A 24,887-nucleotide genomic window follows, 5' to 3' on the forward strand; every position below is an offset into this window, starting at 1 on the left:
GGTGTGACAGTTTCATAATTATTAGAAGGTTGAGTTTTCACTTTGACGAAACCTGAGCAATGCTTTTGCATTGATTTTAACTTTCATCAATGTTTGGGGGTTGGGGGGGGGGGGGAGGAGGAGGAGAACTGTAAACCCTTATTAGGATTTATTAATTTAATTAAATTTAAATAAAATTTTGTTTTGTTCAAATTTAATATGGGTAGTTCTTAAATGGACCTAATTAAGTTTAATTAGGCCCTATGGGCCTAAGAAGCCTAGCTAGGAATTTTAAATGGAACCCATTTAATTTATTTTCTGAAAATTAAAATAAGAAAATATCTTTTTCTCTCTCCCTCTCCCATACAAACTCTCTCTCCCACTTGGCCCCACTCTCTTCCTCACTCCCTATTGGTACCGTCCTCTTTCCCTCTCTTCCTATTGGTTGAAAAACCTCATCCATATCCTAGCCTTACCCAAATTCCCTAATTCCAGTTGTTTAAATTATCTGAACCTTATCACCTTAGGACTCTAAACCCTACCACACCTCTTTCCCACTCTCATACAAACTCTCTCTCCCACTCAGCCCCACTCTCTTCCTCACTCCCTATTGGTGACGCCCCCTTTCCCTCTCTTTCTATTGGCTGAAAGACCTCACCCATATCCCAGTTTCACCCAAATTCTACAATCCCAGTTGTTTAAGTTATCTGAACCTTATCACTGTAAGACTCTAAATCCTATCACACCTCTCTCCTAAAACCCTATAAATACCCTACTAGGTAGAGGAAAGAAGAGAGAGGAAAAAAGGAGGAAAAAAAAAGTGATTCAAAAATATTCAAAAAGTTCAGAGCTATTTAGAGATATTTTACAGCTATAGAAAATTGAGAGATATTCAAAACTATTTTAGTTCTTTCTTGTTTCTTTTCTTTTCTTCAAAAAGATTTTCTTGCAAGATTTCTTGAAGGTTGATTTTTATTATTTCTTTTCAAGATCTATGCCACATAATATTTAATTCTATATTCTTTGTCTTTTAATTTGTCTTGCATGTTCATGTGGATCATGTAATCATGATTAATTTAAGGGAATACACAACTCTGCACTATTCAGTTTTCTGTCTCTCATGTTTTTATTAACTTTTGTTATTTTCTGAATTTGTAAAAATTTTATAAAAATTATACTCATTTTTTACATGAAATTTTATTAATTTTAGGCTTAAAAATCACTGAAAGAGTTTTTGTACTTTGTAAGTTATGGTTATTTGAATTTAGGATTGCTGCAAAACCCAATTTGCAGCATACCCGAATTTTGAAACCCATATCTCCCTTGTTTCTTAATGTTTTTGTATGAATCTAGTGTCTAAAATTAATTTCAGAATCTTATGAATCGTTTTCAATTGGTTTTGCATTAATATCTGTTGTGGTTGATGAGTTATGAATTTTACAAAAAAGTAGTGTGATTCTATCACTGGAAAAAGTTATAATTTGTGTAGACCATTCAGCTAAGCTTTTGTTTGGTCTATAAATTTTATGATCTTATATGATATTTTGGCTGCCTTTTGTAATTTTTTTATGATTTTTAGACATGTCTAACTATTTTTTAAAAATTGGATTTCTTATTACTGTCAATCTTCCTGAATCTGGGAATTGAATGTTTATGCATGTTTTTGTGTGTTCTTGAGTTCCAATTGATATTTGATTTATTTTTCTAAATTTTTTTAATTCAAGAAGTGTTATGAAGTGTTTGAAATATGTTAGAAGATCTGGACCCTTAGATAATTGTAACTAATTAAGAATCTTAACCCCTTATGAGACTAGAGTTAGAATCCAATGTGAATTGTTATTAGTATTTTCTTTTTTCTTTACTTCCTTTATTTTCTTTAAGTTTTTTTTTTTATTACAAACAAAATTGGTAAGCAGTCCTAAGGTAAGTACCAAAGAGGGCATTTACATGGAGCTAAACGGGAGTAAGTCAGGGATATCATTGTCATAATAGAAGAGAACACCCTTTTTTAAGGGTAGCTTACTCTAATGGCAATTGCAATTACCAACAAGTAAGTGGCCCTGAATTTCTAGAATAACTATTGGCATGAAATTATAGTAATAATAGAATTTTTATTTAGTAAATTAAAATTAACTTTGTTTGTAATTGAACTGATTTTTGCATGTAATTAATTTAAATAAATACTTGATAAATTAAACTGTAGATGGGGGCGGGTCGTAGTAAGGCGTGGGGTAAAATATCATCCACTAGAATTATATAAAATGCATTAAGTAATATCCAAGAAAGATGGTGGAGGTTCAATGGTCTCACTTAAGTACCACCTCCTTAGACATCATTTCCTAGACATGCACTTCATACAATCCTAATAGAATCGAATCACTGGTAAGTACCGTCTTCCCATAACACTGCCACGGTATTAAGGATTTATGCCACGAAGGCATAAATAGACAAGAGTCACCATCTGGATAATAACCGGGACATATTTAATATTTTTTTCGAGGGTCATAGATGGCAACTTACTATTTGCAAAGTTTTCACAACCGTCATTACCATAACCCATTGTCTAGGTTCGGGATGGTGGGTACGTAAGGGGAAGTTGTTAGGCACCCCTTACGCCTAGTCTAACCTCATTAATTCAAGTGTCAGTCTTCTATTAATATTTCTAGAAGTCTTGTTTATAATTCCTCTATTAAACTTTATCCTAAAAATGCAATTTTAATCTTACACACATAAGTGATTCACAAAAAGGTTATTGTTTACAAATAGTTTTCATGCACAAGTAATTTCTATCTATAGGGTTGCTAATTATTTAAATGATATTTATAGGATGACTAAAATTAATTTATTATTGAGAATTTAATTTATAAACAAATTCAATTTTAAACAACCTTAAGTTTTTATTTAACCTAATTAATTAATTTTTTAAGAAGTTACCCTAAGGATAATAAACTAAATTAATTATATATATGTGTAATTTATTCTAATATCATATAAGGCCTAAACAATCATAACCTAATAAAGATTTCTATTATGATAATTGATTTTACAATTACCAAGTATTAAATTAAATTTATTTTATACGCCAAAGTTAGTTTAATTTTCAAACAAGATTAATTTTAATTAACTAAGTATTTATTTAAATTAATTACATATAAAAGTCAGTTTAATTAAAAACAAAGTTAATTTTAATTTACCAAAGAAAAACCCAATTATTACTATAATTTCATGCCAATAGTTATTCTAGGAATTCAGGGCCACTTACTTATTGGTAATTGCAGTTGCCATTGGGGCAAGCTACCCTTAAAAAATGGCATTCTCTTCTATTATGGTAATGATATCCCTGACTTACTCCTATTTAGCTCCACGTAAATGCTCTCTTTAGTACTTGCCTTAGGGCTACTTACCAATTTTATTTGTAATTAAAAATAAAGAAAACTTCAAGAAAATAAAGGAAGTAAAGAAAATAAGAAAATACTAATAAAAATTCACATTGGATTCTAACTCTAGTCTTCTAAGAGGTTAAGATTCCTAATTAGTTACAACTACCTAAGGGTCTAGGTAACATATTCCAAACACTTCATAATACTTCTTGAATTAAAAAAAAACATAAAAAAATAGATCAAATATCAATTGAAACTCAAGAACATACAAGAACATGCATAAACATTAATTTCCTAGATTTTGGCAAATTGACAGTAATAAGAAATCTGATTTTTGAAAAATAGTCAGACATACCTAAAAATCATGAAAAAATTATAGAAAATAGCAAAAACATCATACAAGATCATAAAATTTATAGACCAAACAAAACCTTAGCCGAATGGTCTACATAAATCGTAACTTTTCCCAGTGACAGAATCGCACTACTTTTTTATAAACTTCATAACTCATCAACCACAATAAATATGAATGCAAAATCAATTGAAAACGATTCATAAGATTCTGAACTTAATTTTGGACACCAGATTCACACAAAAACATTTAGAAACAAGAGAGATATGGGTTTCAAAAGTCGAGTATGCTGCAAATCAGGTTTTACAAAAATCCTAAATTCAAACAGTCATAACTTACAAAGTACAAAATCTTTTTCAGTGATTCTTAAGCCTAAAATTAATAAAATTTCATGTAAAATATGAGAATAATTTTTATAAAATTTTTACAGATTCAGAAAATAACAAAAGGTAATAAATATGTGAGAGACAGAAAACTGAATATATGCAGAGTTGTGTATCCCCTCAAATTAAACATGATTGCATGATCCGCATGAACATGCAAGATAAATTAAAAGACAAAGAACATATAATTAAATATTACGTCGCATAGAAATTGAAAAGAAAATAACAAAAACCAACCTTTAAGAAATCTTGCAAGAAAATTTTTATTGAAGAAAAGAAAAGAAACAAGAAAGAACTAAAAGAGTTTTGAATATTTCAATTTTTTATAGCTCTAAAATATCTCTAAATAGCTCTGAATTTTTTAAATATTTCTGAATCACTTTTTTTTTCTCCTTTTTTCTTCCCTCTTCTTTCCTCTATTCCTGTAGGGTATTTATAGGGTTTTGAGAGAGAGTTGTGATAGGGTTTGAAATCCTAGGCTGATAAAGTTTGTGAGACTAGAATATGGGTGAGATATTTCAACCAATAGGAAGAGAGGGATAGGGGGCGTTACCAATAGGGAGTGAGGAAGAGAGTGGGGCCTAGTGGGAGAGAGGGTTTATATGAGAATGGAAAAGAGGTGTGGTATGGTTTGGAGTCTTAGGGTTATAAGGTTCAGGTAACTTAAACAACTGAGATTAGGGAATTTGGATAAGATTGGGATATGGGTGAGGTATTTCAACCAATAGGAAGAGGGGGAAAGAGAGCGACACCAATAGGGAGTGAGGAAGAGAGTGAGGCCAAGTGAGAAGAGAGTTTGTATGGGAGAGAGAGAGGAAAAAAGATATTTTCTTATTTTAATTTTCAAAAAATAAATTAAATGGATTCCATTTCAAATTCCTAACTAGGTTTTCTTCGGCCAATGGGGCCTAATTAAACTTAATTATGTCCATTTAAGAACTACCCATATTAAATTTAAACAAAATAAAATTTTATTTAAATTTAAATAAAATAATTTCCCAAACAAATATTATTTTTTTCAAAGATTATGTCACGGAATTAGTAATTCAACTCCATGTCTCTAATTACATCGTACAGTCACATAATTTTTTATCATCGGGTTCCCCACAGCCTCAATTCACATACTCATAATAAATAATAAAATAAGAGTCTACAATATATATATATATATATATATATATATATATATATATATATATATATATATATATACTTTAAAATATCTTCCTGATATATATATTTCAGGAAGATATTTTTAAGAGTTTGACACATGATAGTATTCTAGCGTGATTAATAGGAGGTATTCTCCTCCTTTTTAGACTTGAATAAGGTTGAATTTCACGTATGGTCGTAAACTGAAAAATGAAGCTGAAAGTTCAGTCAATTAAAAATTAAATATAATTAGAATAAATTTCATATATATATATAAAGTAAAAAAGTATTTTTAAGAGTTTGATACGTGACATTTTCTTTCATACATTATCACTAAACATTTTCTATTCTATATAAATTATAAATTATTTAATAATTATCCTATTAATACTATAATAAGTAATTATTATTATAACGTAACTTATAATATATTAACATATACTAATTACACATATAGATAAATTTTAATTATTTCTATTATGAAATCTTTAATAAAAAGTTTGAGAGGCAAAAATAATAAAAATAAAATTTGAAATAATTAATAAAAAATTTAAAATATTATATTATTTTTATATATTAAAATTAAAAAATTTAAAATTATTAATAGTCACGTTTATTAGCACGGACAATTTCTTAATTCAATATTATGTGAAACATTTCCATAAAGTTAACTGTATTAAAAAAAATAAAAATTGTTATTTAATTTCTTTGATTTAATAAAACTAATTATATAATTATTTTATTATAAAAAATGGTTAGTTATCCATCCTTAAGAAGTCGATAAACTAAAATCTAAACAAAAAAAAAATCCAAAAAAAATATCCGAAAAACATATAGGTATTTTGCATGTGTGTTCAACAGATTTGCTGCTTCCCTGTTCGACCAATTTCATCACCTAACTTTTAAAGCTATCAACTGCCCATCTTAATAACACTTGCAAATCTGTGGCAAACATATGAGAAGCCGCTCCTAAAATGGAGATATTGAAATGGGTCCCAACCAAGAGAGGGAAAAATTGGTGCCAACCAATTCTATGTTCCAATACTATCAGCTTACTATGTTCCAAACGCTTCCTGATTGTGTACAATACCAAATATGCAAATGTCTGAAAAAAGAAAGAGAGAATAAGGAGAAAAAAAATAAAATCAAATCAAACCTGATAATTCAAACCTAAACAGCTACGCGATTTTCAATGGAAGCCTGTGCATAGATAATCTTTTCATCTTGCCATAGTCTAGAGAAAGGGTCTATCAGCAAGGCTTGATTTCAAATCCAATGCTTAGAAGAGTTCGGGCTGATTCCATTGCTTTCTCCTTCTCACCTCCGAGGTCTAAGGTTTCACTGGTTAATTCACCTTCCTTTCCCACTGACCACTGGGTTGAAGTTACTTGTTTCTGTAATGTATCCGTTTTCTTGAGTTGCAAATTGTTCATAGAAGCAGGAGCAGCGGCAGCTACAAGGGGAGCACTAGGCGGACCGTGTCGCTTTTTTGGTACGGGCATGTCATGATCATGTACTCCCTTGTAGGTTATAACGACTGCGTTTGTGTTACCTACTGCTGTTTCAATGTGCTTACGAACAGGGCATCCAGCAGATGTGCATCTATAATAGTTCCTGCAAAATTTGTTTAAAGAATAAATAATAACAAAGGAGTAGAACTCGCAGGGTAGATTAAATTTGGCCGTAAATTACATCAGGGAATGAGCACTTAAAGCTTTTCAATTGATTGTTATTCTGAAAGCTACTTCCTCACTTTAAAAATATTAACATTTCATCAGGTCACATAAGAAAAGATTCCGACACAATATAACATTCTCTTTTATCAGAGAAAACTTATAAAAAATAATAAATAATATGTTTTCCTATCTAGCTACTCTGATTGTGCCGTTGCCAAACCGTAAGGGCAATGCTCTTGCATGTGACCTCAAGTTTGTTATACTACTTGCATGGAACAAGGAGCACACTATTTGGTATACTTGATAGAATTATAATTAACTCGTGACCCATCCAAAAACCAGAAGACTGTCGGGCCGAGATCATGCGGCAATCAAAAAGGAGACAATACTATCTCCATTGTTCATCATCCAAAAATCATGAGGGACTTGGGTTAGTTATAGGACACTCATTTGAACTAATATAATGAAAGCCATCTTTCACAATTATGTGAGATAACCCTTAATTCTATCTCACAAAACTTATCCAAATCATAAAGCAGACACTTTCATCCAGTGCCAGCCAAAAACCCAACTTCGCATACATCATCTTGGCACCAGAAGTTAATGATATTATCCTCCACTGTTCACCATCCATAAGTGACCATGTCTATGGACTATGGCTACTTATAGTTCACTCAAACATTCACTTGAACCATTAATAAACTGTTACAGTGATTAATTTCCTCTAAGGGGCTAACATCTATGGTGCATGTCATAACAACCGATCAAACTACATAGCCTACTACAAGGGGAAAAACTTTCACTTGCTTTTGAACCTTTTTCCCCCCATTTTCTAAATGCCCAAGACTACCAATTGAGTTTGTCTGGATAAAGCATAATCCAGTTAGTTAAGAGGAAATCAATAGGAACATCTTAGGATAAAGGCATAGCATTTGTAATCAATTTGACCAAGCAAATTGAATCTCAAACTTCAAAGAATATGTCAAACAAGAAGACCAACACTAGTAGCATCCATAAATATGGGTGAGTTAAAAAAAAAAAATAGGAGCGAAGGACACTGGGACTCCAGCAACTCATAATTGCATGTATTAGGACATCAAAAGACCTCTTTTTCGTCTTTTATATTTCTTTTTTATCCTAACTATCAAAGCCATCAGAAGCTACAAAATTGGAATGCAACAATAGAACATGGAACTATACAAGATTCAACTACCAGTACAAGAATTTGAATAAGACTGCTCCACTCCCTCGAACCTCAGATGATCAGTTCATTATTTACAATAAGAGATCTCCTCACCAACTGATTAACTTTCTAATTGAAGTTCCCATGCCACCTCTAGAATAGCTGAGGAACAGATTTTGCACTCTGCTGTCACCCCAGACAAAGAGCAGACAGGCTATAACTCTTACCATCAGAATTGCACACAAGATGAGCAATAAAGTCACTTGACACATTTACAGAAAAAGCACGACCCCATGAAAATCTACTTTTCACCATTTTTAATCTAGCTGCCCATTGCTATATCTCTTTAAAGAACAGTCATTCAAACCTTTCAAAGGTTCATTTTAGTCCACTTTTTTTCAGGAACCCCCTAGAATTCAATCTCCTGAGCAGAAGCCTCAGTTCACCTTAAAAAAATTGTATTAGAAAATGGACCATGATACAACTCTGCCCCTTGTCTCTGCAGATAGACAAGAAAGGGAACTCATCCCTGAGGACTCCACAAATGCCAGGCCTCTCTTTCAACACACAAAAATTGAAACAAAAACGAAGGACCATATCCACAAAACACATAGAACCATTAAAATTCTATATCAACACAACATATCAATCAAATGATGAAGCCATCAAAAAGGTAAGAACACAAAATATAGGGCAAATGAAAATTTTCTTCTAACAATCATAAAAGACGCCATAACAATTTAGGTTAATTTGTATTAAACTGCTTTGGTTAAAACCCAACACAACACACTAGTTTAAATAAGCATCCAAAGAATATGATCTTTAATAGCAAGAGTTGTATCAGAAGAAAACAGGAAAAGAAGAGAGAGAGAGAGAGAGAGAGAGCACTATTGGCATAAGTATTGCACAAATAAGGATGATAAATCAAATTCCTCTTATTTCTTTATAAAAATTTTTTCCACTATGATAAATAAAAAAAAAAAGAAGCAAAAACCATAATCAAGAAACAACTTCGAAATTCACAGCTACAGTACATCTTAAACAGTAACATCACATGGTCTACTAGGCTATCAGGTCAAAATTTTCACCCATGCAAAGAATAAATGAAGAAATAAACATGCACCTGGGATGGGGATTTCCCTTCACCATTTTTTGTCCATATTTGCGCCATCTGTACCCATCACCTGAGATTCCCACATCACCTGCTGCATGCACAACAAATTTTGGCTTCTTTCCAGGTTTTAGGATAGTACCTGAACATTCTAAGTTCTCCTTCTTCACTCTGGTCAACAAGGAGCAAAAATATTAAAACTAAATGATCTCCAACATTGACTTTCCACATTTACATCAGAAAGTGTTAACATCACATAAGAAATTCAATTTATGAGAAACCTTACCTTCGTTTTGGTTCAGGCTCACTGACATGCTCCTCTTTGATTTGAATTCTCCCATTCCCATCAGAGCCACTTGAACTCTGCCGTTTTTTGTCAGGAATCATGGGTGTTTCCTGCATAGATTCTTTCGGCAATGTGGCCTGATCCAAATCCTTAAGTACATTAACAGAATGTTCTGTTAAACTATTGCTCAAAACAGGCCCAGATGATAATGCAACCTTGATTTCCCTGGTGTGCTTATTCTTTCGAGGTGGATCATGACTGTGCGTTCCTTTATTAACAATCTCGATCACATGGCCTGAATGATCTGCGCATTCAATCTTTTTGGCACAACAGTCAGAAAATGTGCACTTGTAATAACTTCGAGAACCTTTAGGACTCTTCACTTGCTTCTGACCATATTTTCGCCAGTTGTAACCATCAAGAATACGTGTTTTAATGGGAACAGAAAGAATTTTAAGATCGGAAGAATTTTGTTGATCTGCTTCTTGTGTAGATACATTATTAATCTTTGATGGTGACATTCTTGGTTCTGGTAGAGTTGGACTTGGAGCAGATGATATCGATTGTGTAACAGAAGTTGGTGAAAGTTCTGACAAGGAAGCTGGGCACTGAGAAGGTTGAAGCTCATTTTGGGTCTGAGATGCAACACCTTGGGTTGTTACACTTCCCAAAACTTCTTTGCCCTAGACAAGATTAAAAAGAACAAATACAATGACAACATTATATTCATTTAAAAACTCAGATTTCACCAGTGAGACAGACAAAAGCTCATGAATATGGTACAATGTTCTCATTTATGGATAGTTCACAAAAGTAGACAGATGTATCCAGACTCCAGTAAGAATTTAGAAATGTGTAAAGTTTAGCGATTGACTTGTCAGAGTGTAAGGCTTGTGCCTCAGAAACAATGCTATACATAAAATCTGACACATTGATATTACAAGTTTTAATACTTGCAGGCAAACAAACCAATTAGGAGAAGAGGGGTTAACAAAGTAATGAACAGAACAAATAATGAATAAATTATTGTAAAATATAACCAATCTGTTCTGGCCTCTCCAGCTAAATTACTAAAATAGTTGTCGATCTAATAAAGATGAGAGCCCAAACCAGTAACTTGCCATCGAAACCAAAAACTACACCAACCATTTTCTGACTTAAAGTCAAGTATCTCTCTCTTTACCCTTTAACATCTCTAACCTCTATTACACTTGCCCAGAAGATGAAACTCATACGTGCAAGCCAACCCGGACCTTCTTTCTACTTTTTTCCATAAGTTACAAAAGATTGTTATAGCTCAGCATGTTGATCGAGATAAGGAATCATCTGAATACTGATATAGCAAGAACAGTTAATCCTTCATTTGACCATAGAATATTGATTGTGGTTAGTAACAAAGGGTAACTAGCTAGCTGGCAAAGACTCTAAAGGATTAACTACTCTGCCAAAGATTTGAAATAAATTCCTGCCTTCGCCAGTCTTGATTATCTATGGAAGGAACAATCTTGTCAAAATTATGATCAATTCTTAAAATTATGTAATTTTATGAAATAGCTTTCTGCCAAAAAATCAATGTGAGAAATGTGGATTTGAAGTGGGATTTCAATAAACTCACATCTTATAGGTGAGAAATCAACTGAATGATGTTAACATTCCTAAAATTTCATCTATTTGAGCTTTCAGCTTTGTATTTGTTAGAGAGAGAGAGAGAGAGAGAGAGTCTACTGCAGCTAGGCATTACACTTTGGTCCTATATCTGGAAAATAACATTCTAGTAGTCCTCTTACAATTTACAAATACACTTGAACAACTTTCACCTAATTGTGAACCATGATGTTGAACTTTCCAAAGGCTAGGTTATAGAAAAATAAAAATACAATTGTGAACTAGGGCATCCTTAGTGCACAAGGTTCCCCACTTTGTGAGGTTCAGAGGAGGGTTGTCTACTGTTCATAACCTTCCCCCTACTTCGTGCAAAGAGATTAATTTCAGCACTCAACCCCATGACCTTTGGGTCAGTGGTCACAAAGGAGCAACCCTACTGTTGCATCAAGGCTAACCCTCAAAGTCTAAGCTACAGCTTTCTGAAATAGGACAGCCAAAGTTTAAGAAGTGCCTAGCCTCAAAGACTTTTTGTAATTTTCTTTTCTTTTCTTTTTTTCTTTTTATTTTCCTTATTAGATGGTTGCATTTTTATTTGGGCTAATGAAAGCTGAAGAAGTGAAAGCCAAATAAAATTTTTAAAAATAATCGCAGGAGTATATATATAAAATTTTTCCCAATTCTACTTCTTCAGCTCTCAAACTTTTTTATTGCCAACATCTTCCTTTTTTTTTTCCCTCTAATTCATTGAAACCTCGAGATTTAGTAACATTTACTTGAGATAATTTCAGCCAAATTAAAATTGTGCATACTTTCTTTCCCCTTCTGCTAATTAAACTCGTACTGTTTACAATGATTTTGTTACATTGATATGAAGCTAACTACTTTCCCCCCACTTTTGCTTGAACTTTTTGATAGCGCGCCTGTGACATGTGATGCATAGTGAGGATTTCAATATGCCACTTATGCATGCTACATAGCTTGCTGAAAATGACAGAATTTGGATGTGAAAAATATTAAAAAGTGATGCATATTGTAGAGTTTTATTTGCTGTTTAAACATAGTGTGCTGAAAATGAAAGCATTTGGCTTTTAGAAATATAAAAAAATAATAAAAAATTTCTGCTTGAGTGCCTGCAATTGTAAGAATGTATAGTGACGAGAATGCTGCCTTCAATGTAGAATATTTGTTTGTTGAGCTTAATGTGTTAACAGTACTTGTTAGTGCTTTTTACATCTATATTTTATGAAAGTAATTTTACATAGTTTGTGAAAATCTCATGACTAATGTTGCGGAATCCTCGTGATGCAGCAGGGTAGGAAGAACAGAAAAAGGTTGACTAAAACATGGGTCCCGAAAAGAAAATCCCAACAAATTTCTCCAGAAACTTTGTACTCAAACTGAGAGAAAATTACTTATTTAATTAGCTGAATAATATTGTTCCAGCAACAAATATTTGTGAGCGAAACTACGGTTATAATCCCATACAGTCTAGTAATAGCCTATAATATAGTAAATCCTAAAGGGAACAGGGAAAGAAGAGTCAACAGCATGGCCCTAATAAAAAGTCCTAGCTTAAATTAGGAATTATACAAGCATTATTATATATACTAAAAATGAATCCTCTGGCACTTTTCCTCTTTTTTTTTTTTTTTTTTTTCTAAGGCTGTTTAACCTTTTGGTACAAGAGTGAGAGCCCAGCCCAGTGCCCCCTCCCCTCCAGGCCACCATGCACTATTCCCATGACATATTGGCTTTGTGTTTATGAGATGAGCTAATTAGGTTGCTTTTTTAACTAATACTAGTATTACTTCTTTTAAGAGTTATGACTTGAATTTCCCATATCAAATTACATTTAATTCAATGTATTATATTTATAATAAGTAAATAAATGACATTATATTATAATATTACTATTTGATTGGCCTTAAACTGAACTATATACATATTAATTATATGCAATATATCAAAGAAGTGAATTTTATTTGAATTGAAATGATTAAATGCTTCTTATAAATAGTAATAAATAATAATTTTGTTTAAAATGTTGTGTCTAATAATTAGAATTATTATAAAAGTAGACTGAATATAATTTTATTTTATTTTTTTTTCTATTTGTTAATCATATTGACAAAGAAAATTTTTGATAAAAAAATTATTTCTGCAGCATCACACAGAGCTTTACGTCTTGTAAACCTCAAGATAGAAGAAAAGAAAAGTCCACAACATAAGTCCCGAAGGAAACAGGAGTGACTATAATAACCTAAATCCTAGAAAAAAAATGGAAAATAAAAGAATTAGATAGTCTTTCCAAGAGGAAATAGGAATCGCGCGCACACCTATTTATGGATCTAAAATTACACAAGGTTGAACAAAAAGAGTTGAGGGAAAGAACTTTTCAGGATATATTTTTCATCCAAAATTTTCCATGAGAAAGAATCAAGAGGAGGAGATATTGTTCTCTATTTTCTATGAATCCTACGTTTCATCACATTTGTGCTATGACTTTTCAATATTTTCTTCAATAGAGGCTTAGATAAAAGATTAATTTATATGCTATGAACCAGTATGATAACATTATATTTTTTTTCCCACTCTGAATGCAAGTCAAAGGTTTTATGATAACTAATAACAAAGCATGTTATCATTGATTTAGCTCTTTTACTTAGATGAGAAAAGCATAAAGGGTTGGGAGTGGTGGGGTTGGGGCTCCCTTTTTTCCTTTACTCATATTTTGACATGCATTCAATTCTTAGGAAATATTTCCATTGTCAAATATGATGAATTGCATTTAATGTGAAAGGAAATACTTCTATATTTCCAGTAACGATTCACTAATTTTAATGCAGACCTTGGTCAATTTTCATAGAAACTTCTAGTATGGTATCACTCTTTCTTTGCTTTCACATTTTAGTCTTATCATTTCCATAAATTTATCAACCTTTTAGATAGCTGATTCAATTTCATTCAAATACTAGATAGCTCTTGGATTTATGGTGTGATGCATACCAAAATTTTGGACCATTTCTACTGCATTTTCAAAAAGTATCCACAAGTTCTGAAATAAGGGTCACCACTTTTGTCTTTGACATATTTATCCTAAAATCATAGTTTGAGACTAGTTAGTCCCACAATCCCAACCTTACAATAGGATTTATGAATATTTATGCTGTTTTACAAGTTTTTGCAGTAATATTTCCCACATTAACAAAGCATTTGAAATCTTTCTTCCTAGGATCAACCGAAAACCCAGAAATGAAACCACTCTTCCATGGATAATGGCAATATTAAATTTTGGGGCAACAATTAAGCATCTAAAAATACAAAATTCAAGAACTTTCTGCCTAAATCTTTAGTCATGTCTCTTATACTGCCTAAATCCTTAGTAACTTCGAGCCTATTCAAGAAGAAAAGAGCTCCTACTACCAAAACAGTGTCACCCTGCACCCTCGGACGCATCAATTCTCTAAATTCCTTTTAACAAACAATTTTTTTCATGCTAGACACTAAATAAATATAGAAATAAGTGCCACACGTACAAAAACTTATCTCAAATTCAAGCAAACATATTCTACTCACGAAAAGCCATCAAGATTACGAAGCAAAAACCCTCACAACACAAATAAATGAATGAACGAATTAACCAAGCAGCATAAATGACTAAGCCAGCCTCCTAACCTTGATTTCAGCTTCCACATGCGTTTCCAAAGCTGAATTATCCCGCGAACCTGCAAGATCACCAGCTATCACTCTCACCAAAAGCCCAACCTATATGAAAAAAATAAACTGTTTCCAAAAGAAAACCTACCTACACACTGAACGTTCTCCGATACTATATCCGTGGAAGGTGCGGCCACTGAGGCTTCCGATTGCGACTCTCTCAACTCCTCCAAACGAGAGGTCGATAACTCGACGAGTTGGGAATCAGCTAGTTGTTTTAACTCAATGAGTTGACTCTCTTCTTCTTCCTCGTCTTCTTCTTCTTCTTCCTCTTCTCCGTCGTCTTCTAATTCTCCTTCTTCTAGTTCTAAATTGTTGTCGTTTTGTTCCTTACTGTGCCGTTTTTGGTTTTGTTGTAGTTGGAGAGCTTCGCGGCTCTCGCTCTCAGCCATGGCCAATTCTCTCTGAGATAGTAAAGTTCAGAACAGTTACAAAGAGTATGCTTTTCTTTAATACTGTCCGAAACAGAACCCGATAAAATGAGACCCGATACTGTTTCGGTTCGATTGTGGGAATCGAATTTTGCGCACTGGAGTAGATGAGAGAGAGAGAGAGAGAGAGAGAGAGAGAGGCGTGCTTGGGACTAGTGTGTGGTGGGGGTAAATGTGTCTTTGACTAGAATTGACTCAGGTGGTTTTTTTGGTGCATGAGGGTAACGAACGCCGTCAGTTTCTCCGTTGCCTTAGGTGACGAGATCGGCGTGGCTTTTGTTGACTTGACGTGTTCTTTAACGGCGCATGTGCCCGTTGGTTACTGGTCGCTTTGACTCTGACGTCGTGACCCTTAGCCGTTGTTATTTTTCGATATTTTATTTTGGATAATATTTTTATTTTATTTATATATATATATATATATATATATATATATATAACAAGTTCGAAATATATCAATTTTTCTATTAAAATTGAATGTTTTATACATTAGAAGTTCTAACCAATTCAATTCATCTAGTTAATAAAATAATACATTTTATTTTCTTATATGGATATTTTGAGAGTATTGATTTATTTACTTACTTTTAATTTTTAATTTAAAATATATTTTTTAATTTATGAATCAAATTAAAAATAATAATTAATTATTTAATAAAATTATTTAAAAATAATTTTTAAATAATTTAAGTGTTTAATTAAAATGTGCTTAAAAGTAATTTAATTAATTATAATTAAGTGTTATAATTATTAAAATAAGAATAATATTAATATTTTAAAAAAAATATTAAGATAATATAAATTTTTTACTTGATTTAAAAGTAGTTTTAAATTAAGTAGATAAATCATAAATAATATATTTTTAATTATAATTTTTAACTTATTTTAAATAATTTTTTAACTTATAAATCAAATTAAATATTAATTTATTTATAACTTTCTACTTATAAGTAAATTTAAATGATTTATAAATAAAATCAAACACACTTTTTATCAATTCTATTATTTATGAATTACTTTTACTTTCTCTATTTTAATAAAATTTATGATTTTCTATTTAAAATATACATTTATTAATTCATGTACTTATAATTCATTTGTTTTTTTAATCTTTTTGGTTATTTTAAATATTTATATGAATTTTATTATATTTTATTTAAAAAATATAAATATATAATTTTTTTTAATTTTTAAAGTATTTAATCTTATAATGATAAATTTTCTCATTTAAATATATTAATTAACAAAAAAATTAATTTAAATTAGATGAAGAAATTAAAAATAAATAAAACATTAATATATAGAGTAACTATATTTTTTTTAAATAAAAAATTTAGAAAAATAAAAAGATTCAATAATGAACAAGCCCAAATGAAATTTGAAGGCCCATATTTCTAGCGAAAGGCGGACATGAAATCGCAATCGTATATAAACGAGGCAAAGTCAACACATGGCATAATTTGGTTTCAACGTAAGAACAAAGCAAGCAATGTGATTCCACGAGATGGAACAATCCTTGTAAAAATATAAAAATATAATTAAAGACAGACATTTCTTAAAATAAAATAAAACAATGATTAGAATCTTCTAGTTTTGAAAAAGATTGTAGGATACGAATGAAGATTAAAGTCTAAGTCTGACCATATTCAAAATTTATTTTAATTGAATTTTTTTTTATTTTAAAAGTGAAAAAAAAAAAGTAATTCTCAAGTTTGAGTTTCTTAATATAATTATTTTAAAATAATTTATTTTTATAATAAAAATAATTACTTCTCATTTATCTAATCTATTAATTATTGTTTATTCATTGAGTATTCATTAAATAAAAAAAAGTCAACTAAATATTTTAATTTAACGTAATATTTGTTTTTCTTTGTATGAAATTAATTTATGTTCTCTCTTTTATGAGTACTATTTTTATATTTTTTATTAGAAGGTATCTTATTTTTATTATTGCTAGTTTATTTTACTGATTAAATATAGTTTTTCAAAAGGTTATGATGATATTGGAATATTGAAGTAATATAAGAGTTATCCATAAAAATCTTAAAACAATTTCTTTTATTTTATAATGTTATATTATAATTTTTATATAACTATTTTATTGATTAAATAATAAAATTTATAAAAAATCATATTTATCAAATATTCTAAGTTGACGATTAAAAGTGAAAAAGAATAGGATGGTAATACCCAACCCGATAAAATCATAATAGAACGAATTTAAATAATTTATAGTTAGATATGAGACGAATTTGGATTCAAATTTTGAATATTGAGTATTAATTATTAGAATATATTTATATAAATAATTAATTAAATATAAAATATATATTTTTATAATAATATTTATAAATTTTTATGTATTATATTTTAAAAAAAATAAAATTTAAATAGTTTATAGAATTATTAAATTTTTAAAATATAAATTATTAATAAAAACATATTTGTTATGCAGATTATTAATTAAAATATATAAAATTAAATAGGTTCAGATATTTTTTGAGTGATAATAATCGAATTTAGAACGAATTCAAATAGTTGTAAATAAATTTTAATAGAGTCTGGGACACATTTTAAAATGAAAAAAAAAATAAAAGAATTTAGGTTCAAATTTAGGTATAGTGATTTTTATAAATACTCTATCCGTTACTATTCTACCAAATGAGTAGAATAAAATTGGGAGCCCTCCCTTGCGGTTTTCCAAAATATTAAAAAAAAAAAAAAAGAATTACTACATTTCAATTTACAAATTTTTGTTTTCTTAGGGGGATGTTTTTTTTTTTCATATTTTCCATGAATAATCGGCTCTTTTCAAAATGATTTAATTTTTAGCGCTTGAATTTATACTTTGAATTCCATCATAAGACTCATAATTTTTGCTTAAGAGGCATTTATTTTGTTGATTGTAAATAGAGTTGATATTGGTCCTCATTTTGTATGGAGTGTTTGTTTTTGTTTTTATTTTGTTCTCTAGACAAGAGTTTGTGGAGCAATTATTTTGTAAATGTTGATCTTCTTCTATTAGAGTATAATAATACGATATGTTACTCAAGTGGAATCAGTGATTTACTTCTTTTGTGTTCGTCATATGCAACAAGTTTCTTACTAAAATCAAGCAAAGTATGGAAGATTCAAACAATCACCTAAGCACTTTAAAGATCTTTCTTGTCACGCTTACCTTCTAGTTTATTTTTATAAGATTTCATTTAAAATCAAAAAATCTTATTATACTTTTATTGATTATAATAATTTATTTTATATTTGATCTTCAGAAGAGGGGTCCTGTCTCCTTATATTATTTATATTGATTTGATTTTGATTAATGAAATCCTATTGATTTGTTTGAAAGAAAAAATTCAAGATTAAGAGTCTTAAATCAAAAGCTTATTACCGTTTAACTAAATCGACGCTAATTATTTAATTTTATAATATATAAACTAAAATATCATCGATTTTTTAAATTTTAGAGATCAAAACATAATATAATTTAAAATTTTAAACAATGAATATGGTTAAATGTTCATAATTTTATATGGATTACTAAAGTATTGACTTATCAATTTTAATTTAATGAATAAAATTAGTAATTTTAAATTATAAAAATAAAATGAAACTTTTAAAAATTATTTTTATATGTAATTCAAAATATTTGTAGGTATCTCTATCAAATATTCTTGCTAAATTGGTGAAAGATACCTTGAATCATGGCCAATTAAATCCTCTTTCTAGAATTCTTGAGAGATTTTTCTCTCACGTTTTGCAGAATCTTATTTCTCTCGGATCTTTACCAAGTGTGTCTCCTATGGGCTTCTCCTGTCGCTTTGGGTAGGGGAAGGAGTCATTTTTGTCTCGATCGGTGTGGGCTACCATCCCCACCTCGATTTCAGTAATTTTTTTGGGTTTCATCATGAATTACAAATTCGTGTTCTTCATGGTAAGGTTTTCCGGTACAAGATCAGAGTTTTAAGGGAACTATTGTGGAGCTCTTTTGGGTGGTCTGTTTCTTGGTTCGATTTCTTACTTTGATCGATGGGAGGGACTCCATTGCTATGATGATAGAATCTCTGGGGACTTGAAGCTCCTTCTCTTCTAATAGAAGCTGTCCCTCAAGGCTACACGAGATTGAGATGCTTGTGAGTCCCATATCATCACTCTCCCGAAGCCTGGTTGACTCTCCGTGATGGTTGGGATCTCAAGGTCAAGTGCTAGTAGATGTTTGGGTGCCTGCTTTCTCAGCCTTCGCTCTAGTCGTCAGCATGCTTACCGTTCCAATTGGTGGATTTATCTAGTGTAGGCAATAGTAGAGAAAAAAAAATTTTCTGAGGTCATATATAAAAAAATTTTTTGTAGTCAAGATTTTTTTTTTTTTTTAATAAGAAAAGTTTTAGTTGACTAGTTATTTGTAAAAGTGCATCTATTATTAAAAAAGAGGTTTAATAATCAAATTTAGGAAATATATGAAAGTAATTTTGAAATGAAAATAGGGGTAAATTGATCCTCATATTCAATAGTAGATCTATCACTGGGTGTAGGCGAAGGACGGCAGCACTGGTTTGGATGAGTGATTTTGGTCTCTGTTGTTTGCCTAGGATTCTTAGGTTGCAGTAGGATGGATTGCTATTTGTCTATTGGGTCACCTTTATGCTTGGCTTGTTCCCTTGGACCCACAGGTTTCTTCCTTTGTTGTATTCTGAGCCCCAGCTTATTATGCAATGAATTAATATTCCCAAACTTGTCATGGGATACTTAGCGTCATATATATATGAACTTAAAATTAAATCGTTTAAACTATTCAGTTTCATCAATGATCACTTGTACAAAGAGCATTGCGATTTATTAAATTATTAATTTATTATATGGTTATAACATTAGTAAACATTAATATCTTTTTTTTTGAAATTACACATTAATCAATTTAACAATATATATAATTTAAACAAACTTATAATAAAAATAAGAAAAATCAATTAATAAATATTCTTCCATCATTAATTAAGATTCCAATCATAAGACTAAACCATAAAGGGAAATTTCCCTTTTTTATGAATTCTTTAATTTCAATGTGAATTTTATTTTTATCTAATTTACTAAGTGGATGTAATACTAATATGATAACACGTATCTTTATCTCCATATTATTTGAAAGCGTTAATAAAATTCGATTTGAGTGGAACTCCTTTGGAACGGATCATGACTTTTAATGCTGAATTCAACTCTTGAGCCTCACTAGAGTAATTATACAGTCAGCCAGTTGTTCCATGTATGATATGTTACATGAAATGATAACTCAATAGGGAATGACATATATGCATAAGTGAATTTACATATTTATATGAGTAGGTCTCCAAAATTTAAAATCATTTTGTAGTTTTTTTTTTAAATAATAATTACGTTTATATTTGCGTAACTATTATTATATTGTCATTCATGTTAAATGCTGATATGAAATAATTATTTTATTATATAATTAGATAATTACTCGTGCTAATACACGTGGTTATTAATAATTTTAATAGATAAATAATTTTAATTTATATATTTTTTTAATTTTAATATATAAAAATTAAATAATGTCTTAAATTTTTTATTAATTATTTCATATTTTATTTTTATATATTTTATTTTTTATTAATTAAATATTGTTTCATATTTTGTATTATCTTTCTCTCAAACTTTTTAATAAAGATTCCATAATAAAATATAGTAATATAATAAAAAATAATTATTATAAAAAATTATATATATATATATATATATATATATATATATATATATATATATATGTACTATATAAAATTACATATATATGTAATAAATATATATTAATATATTATTCCTTATCTTATAATAATGACTACTTATTATATTATTAAGAGGGTAAGTATTAAATAATTTGTAACTTACATATATATATAATTAGAAAATTAATAACTTAATTATAGCTATTGAATAATTAATTAATAAAAAATAGAAAAAATTTAATGAAATTAAATAAATTATATTTTATAAATAAGTTGTCACTTTGAATAATTTCATAATCTTATATAGCAATATCAGAAAAAACTTAGGTGTGTGTGTATATATATATATTATTTTTTATTAAAAAAATTAATATAATAATTTATAAATAACAAATTTAATCACAAAAGTCTTGAGTTTTGACAATTATTTGTTAAAAAGAATAATCATTTACATCGTAAAAATTTAGTAATGATAATAATAATATACTTAAAAGAAGAATAAAAGAGAATTAAATAGATAACACCATGTGACAATATTATAAAAAACAATGTAATGTGTTGACTCATTGAATATACTTTTCTACTTTATATATATATGGATAGATTTCTCCACTACGAGGACCATCGTTGGAATTGATCCAAAATACTAAGCTTATTCACTATGCATCAAAATTAAGACCTCTTGGTTTAACCAAAGCATTTGTCCTTAGGATCTCTAATCAAAGGACATTGTCATAACCTAATCTAATCAAACCTTAGGACATCACCAGATAAATTCTAATTTTCACTAAACATGCACACGATGTCTTCTTAGGATTGGACTTATAATTGGAAAAGTGTCAGTCTCATTGCAACACTCCATCTCTTGAGAAAATGGCATTTGGACCAATAACAAGATAGATACTCAAGTATAAATACTACAGAAAGGTAAGGTGAAACAAACTTGAAAATTATTTAACATAAGCTAGAGGATATGGAATTGAGCTAATCCTCTAAAGAAATAGACTCTCTTTCTATTTTCAATTCTATTTTCTTGACTTCAAATTTCTAACCTAATCATTCGAGACTCTATAAGGGGGAACTTACCTCCCCACCATAACATTTATTCATTGTATATAGTTTTACATCGTACAAACCACCACCCTTTCTTATGTCATACCACACTATTAGAACCAGATAAAACACCATCCTAACTCTATCCAAGCATCTCTACAAGACCATATTTGATGCAATCTCACAACTTAAACAACTCTTTTACTAACAAGATGACATAAACACTAATATGTGATGAATAACTACTTTGATTAATAGAAAAAAAGTCAAGGATCTGATACAAATAGGGCAACTTGTGCCAGATTACACGAGATATCAAAATGAGACAATATAAGTGACTAAGTTATATTGAATCTAAGTTTTTAGTGGAACTTAGGAAGAACATACATAAAACTCTCTCAAAGGAGTTCTTAAGCTTACAAGCTTAACAATGGCATATTCTAAAACTAAAACTGACAGCCAATACTTGGAGTCTTTATCCGAAAGTTTCTCTAAGTATTGGATAAAATACATTTACCCCTATTTTAGGTAAAACCACATTTATAAGTTTGAACTAAATCTGAATTTTTAAATTTTATCACAGAAGTTTCTTTTATCTTATAGCTAAAAATGGCAATGTTGCTTTTTCCTCTATATCTTGGATAAGAGGCTCTCCCACTTTCCTTTGCAACTTGGATAAAGCTCACAAGGTGCTAGGTTGCTGAATAAACAGAACTAGAATCTCTTTGGGATGGAAGAGGTTCGATTTGGTGCACTTTGTTGGACCTTGGTTTGGCTCACTTTGTTGGGCTATGGTTCAGTTAACTTTGAATACCAAATTGCATCAATGCGCCACACTTGTGCTTCTCTTGAATTCATTGCATGTTAGGCCGCCATACTTGATCAATATATGCTTGAATTAGTCCTTGCAATCCCTTGGCCCTAGCTCTTGTGATTGCTCCTTTGAACATGGGAAGTGGTTCGGCCATGTTGCCCTCATAATGCTTATCATCCCCTCCTTCTTGGAAAGAATTCATCCTTGAATTTAAATCTACACCATGATATAGAGATAGGTTAGAAACATTGAATGTAGAGCTAATGGATCCATACCTGTCCGGAAGGTCAATCTTGTAAGTATTATCATTAATTCTTTGTAGCATTTGGAAAGGACCATCACTTGTTAGTTGTAACTTGGACTTCCATTGATTAGGAAACCTCTCTACATCCCTCCTCATGTGAGGCCAAAACAAGCATTCCTTAAGAATATCCAAAGCCTTAACAACACCAAAGTGTTCTATTAACCCACCACTATGTGATTCATGCACAAGCAAATTTCTTAAAGATTTCTTAAGCACACATAACCTGTTTTCCCTAAACAAATATCCATTATACCTAAAGAATTTGAATTTTTGAAATGTAACCTTTTCGCATGCAGCAGATACAATGGCAAAATTCTCATCATTAGCATATAGCTCTTTAACAAACTCAAATTTAAGTAACTTAGAATCAAGAGTGTTAAGAAGAGAATAACTGTGTGAAAGAGCATCTGCCACTACATTCTCCTTGCCATGCTTATACTGGATTACATATGGGAATGATTCAATGAATTTTATCCACCTTGCATGTCTCTTGTTCAACTTACCATGCGCCTTGATATGCTTTAAGGACTCATGATCTGAATGAATGATGAACTCCCTTAGCCAAAGATAGTGTTGCCAAGTCTCTAAGGCTCTCACCAAGGCATAAAGCTCATTATCATAGGTGGAGAAATTCAATGTTGTCCCACTAAGCTTCTCACTGAAATAGGCTATCGGTTTCCTTTCCTACATAAGAACAACACCAATACCTTTCCCAGAAGCATCACATTTAATCCCAAAATCTTTAGTGAAGATAGGCAAAATCAACAAAGGTGCAAAATGCAATTTTTTTTTAACAAATTAAATGTATGTTCTTGTTTCTCACCCCAAACAAATGCAACATTCTTCTTAACTAACTCATCCAATGGTGCTACTAGTGTGCTAAAGTTTTGAACAAATCTCCTATAGAAACTAGTTAGCACATGAAAACTCCTAATTTCATATGCATTCCTAGGAGTAGGCCACTCTTTTATGGCTTTGATCTTTTCCTCAGCTACCTCTACTTCTTTCGCACTCACAACAAAACCCAAAAAGACAACTTTCTCCATGTAGAAAGAACATTTCTTAATATTTACATATAATTTTTTTTTCTCAATACATCAAAAATAAGTCTCAAGTGGCGCATATGCTCATTTTAACGCCCCTTCCTGGCTCTCTGGATAGTATTGTCCGCTTTGGCCTACCAGACCTCACGGCTTTATCCCTTGGACCCCTTCTTTGAGGCCCAAAAGCGGGCTATCCAGGTTAAAAGTCTTGTCACTTTTATGGACCTTCACTTTCCCCTCCCTTTCCAATGTGGGACTCGGTTTATTCCTGCGCCCTATTTGGACAAGGTCACTAGTGAGCCCTTTGCTCAAGTCGAGGTGCTTTCCCTTTTCGCACGAGATGTTACAAGCCCACCAGCTTCTGCCTGATTCATCCCCGAACCACACCATACTATGGAAGGTCTGCTCTGCTACCATTTGTAACCCTCCTTCCTAGCCCTCTGGATAGTATTATCTGCTTTGGCCCATTGGACCTTATGGCTTTAGCCCTTGAACCCCTTCTTTAAGGCCCAAAAGCGCGCTATCCAGGTTAGAAGCTTGTCACTTATATGGACCTTCACTTTCCCCTCCCTTTCCGATGTGAGACTCGGTTCATTCCTGCCACCCATTTGGACAAGGTCACTAGTGAGCCCTTTGCTCAAGCCGAGGTCCTTCCCTTTTCCGCATAGGATGTT

At 30.8% G+C, this 24,887-nt stretch overlaps 1 protein-coding gene across 1 annotated transcript; it reads right to left on the reverse strand.

Annotated features, from left to right (window-relative positions):
* Nucleotides 1-6,261: 6,261 nt before the first annotated feature.
* Nucleotides 6,262-15,414, reverse strand: LOC110662072 (probable WRKY transcription factor 32). Its single transcript, XM_021820943.2, has 5 exons — nt 14,913-15,414; nt 14,783-14,832; nt 9,503-10,185; nt 9,229-9,387; nt 6,262-6,860 (listed from the first exon to the last, which is right to left on the reverse strand). Exons 1-5 carry the CDS (start codon nt 15,214-15,216, stop codon nt 6,497-6,499), a joined length of 1,560 nt encoding a protein of 519 aa, XP_021676635.1. The 5' UTR covers nt 15,217-15,414; the 3' UTR covers nt 6,262-6,496.
* Between the last annotated feature and the right edge of the window lie 9,473 nt (nt 15,415-24,887).

This window comes from Hevea brasiliensis, chromosome 17, assembly GCF_030052815.1.
Source record: "Hevea brasiliensis isolate MT/VB/25A 57/8 chromosome 17, ASM3005281v1, whole genome shotgun sequence".
Classification (NCBI taxonomy): domain Eukaryota; kingdom Viridiplantae; phylum Streptophyta; class Magnoliopsida; order Malpighiales; family Euphorbiaceae; genus Hevea; species Hevea brasiliensis.

Excerpts from the sequence above, each read along its gene's own strand:
- LOC110662072 (XM_021820943.2), bottom strand. The coding sequence starts at position 15,216 with ATGGCTGAGAGCGAGAGCCGCGAAGCTCTCCAACTACAACAAAACCAA. Across the intron at positions 14,833-14,912 it reads GGAGAACGTTCAGTGTGTAG|GTTCGCGGGATAATTCAGCT; the intron begins GTAGGTTTTCTT and ends GTGATCTTGCAG. Across the intron at positions 6,861-9,228 it reads AAGGGAAATCCCCATCCCAG|GAACTATTATAGATGCACAT; the intron begins GTGCATGTTTAT and ends CAAATTTTGCAG.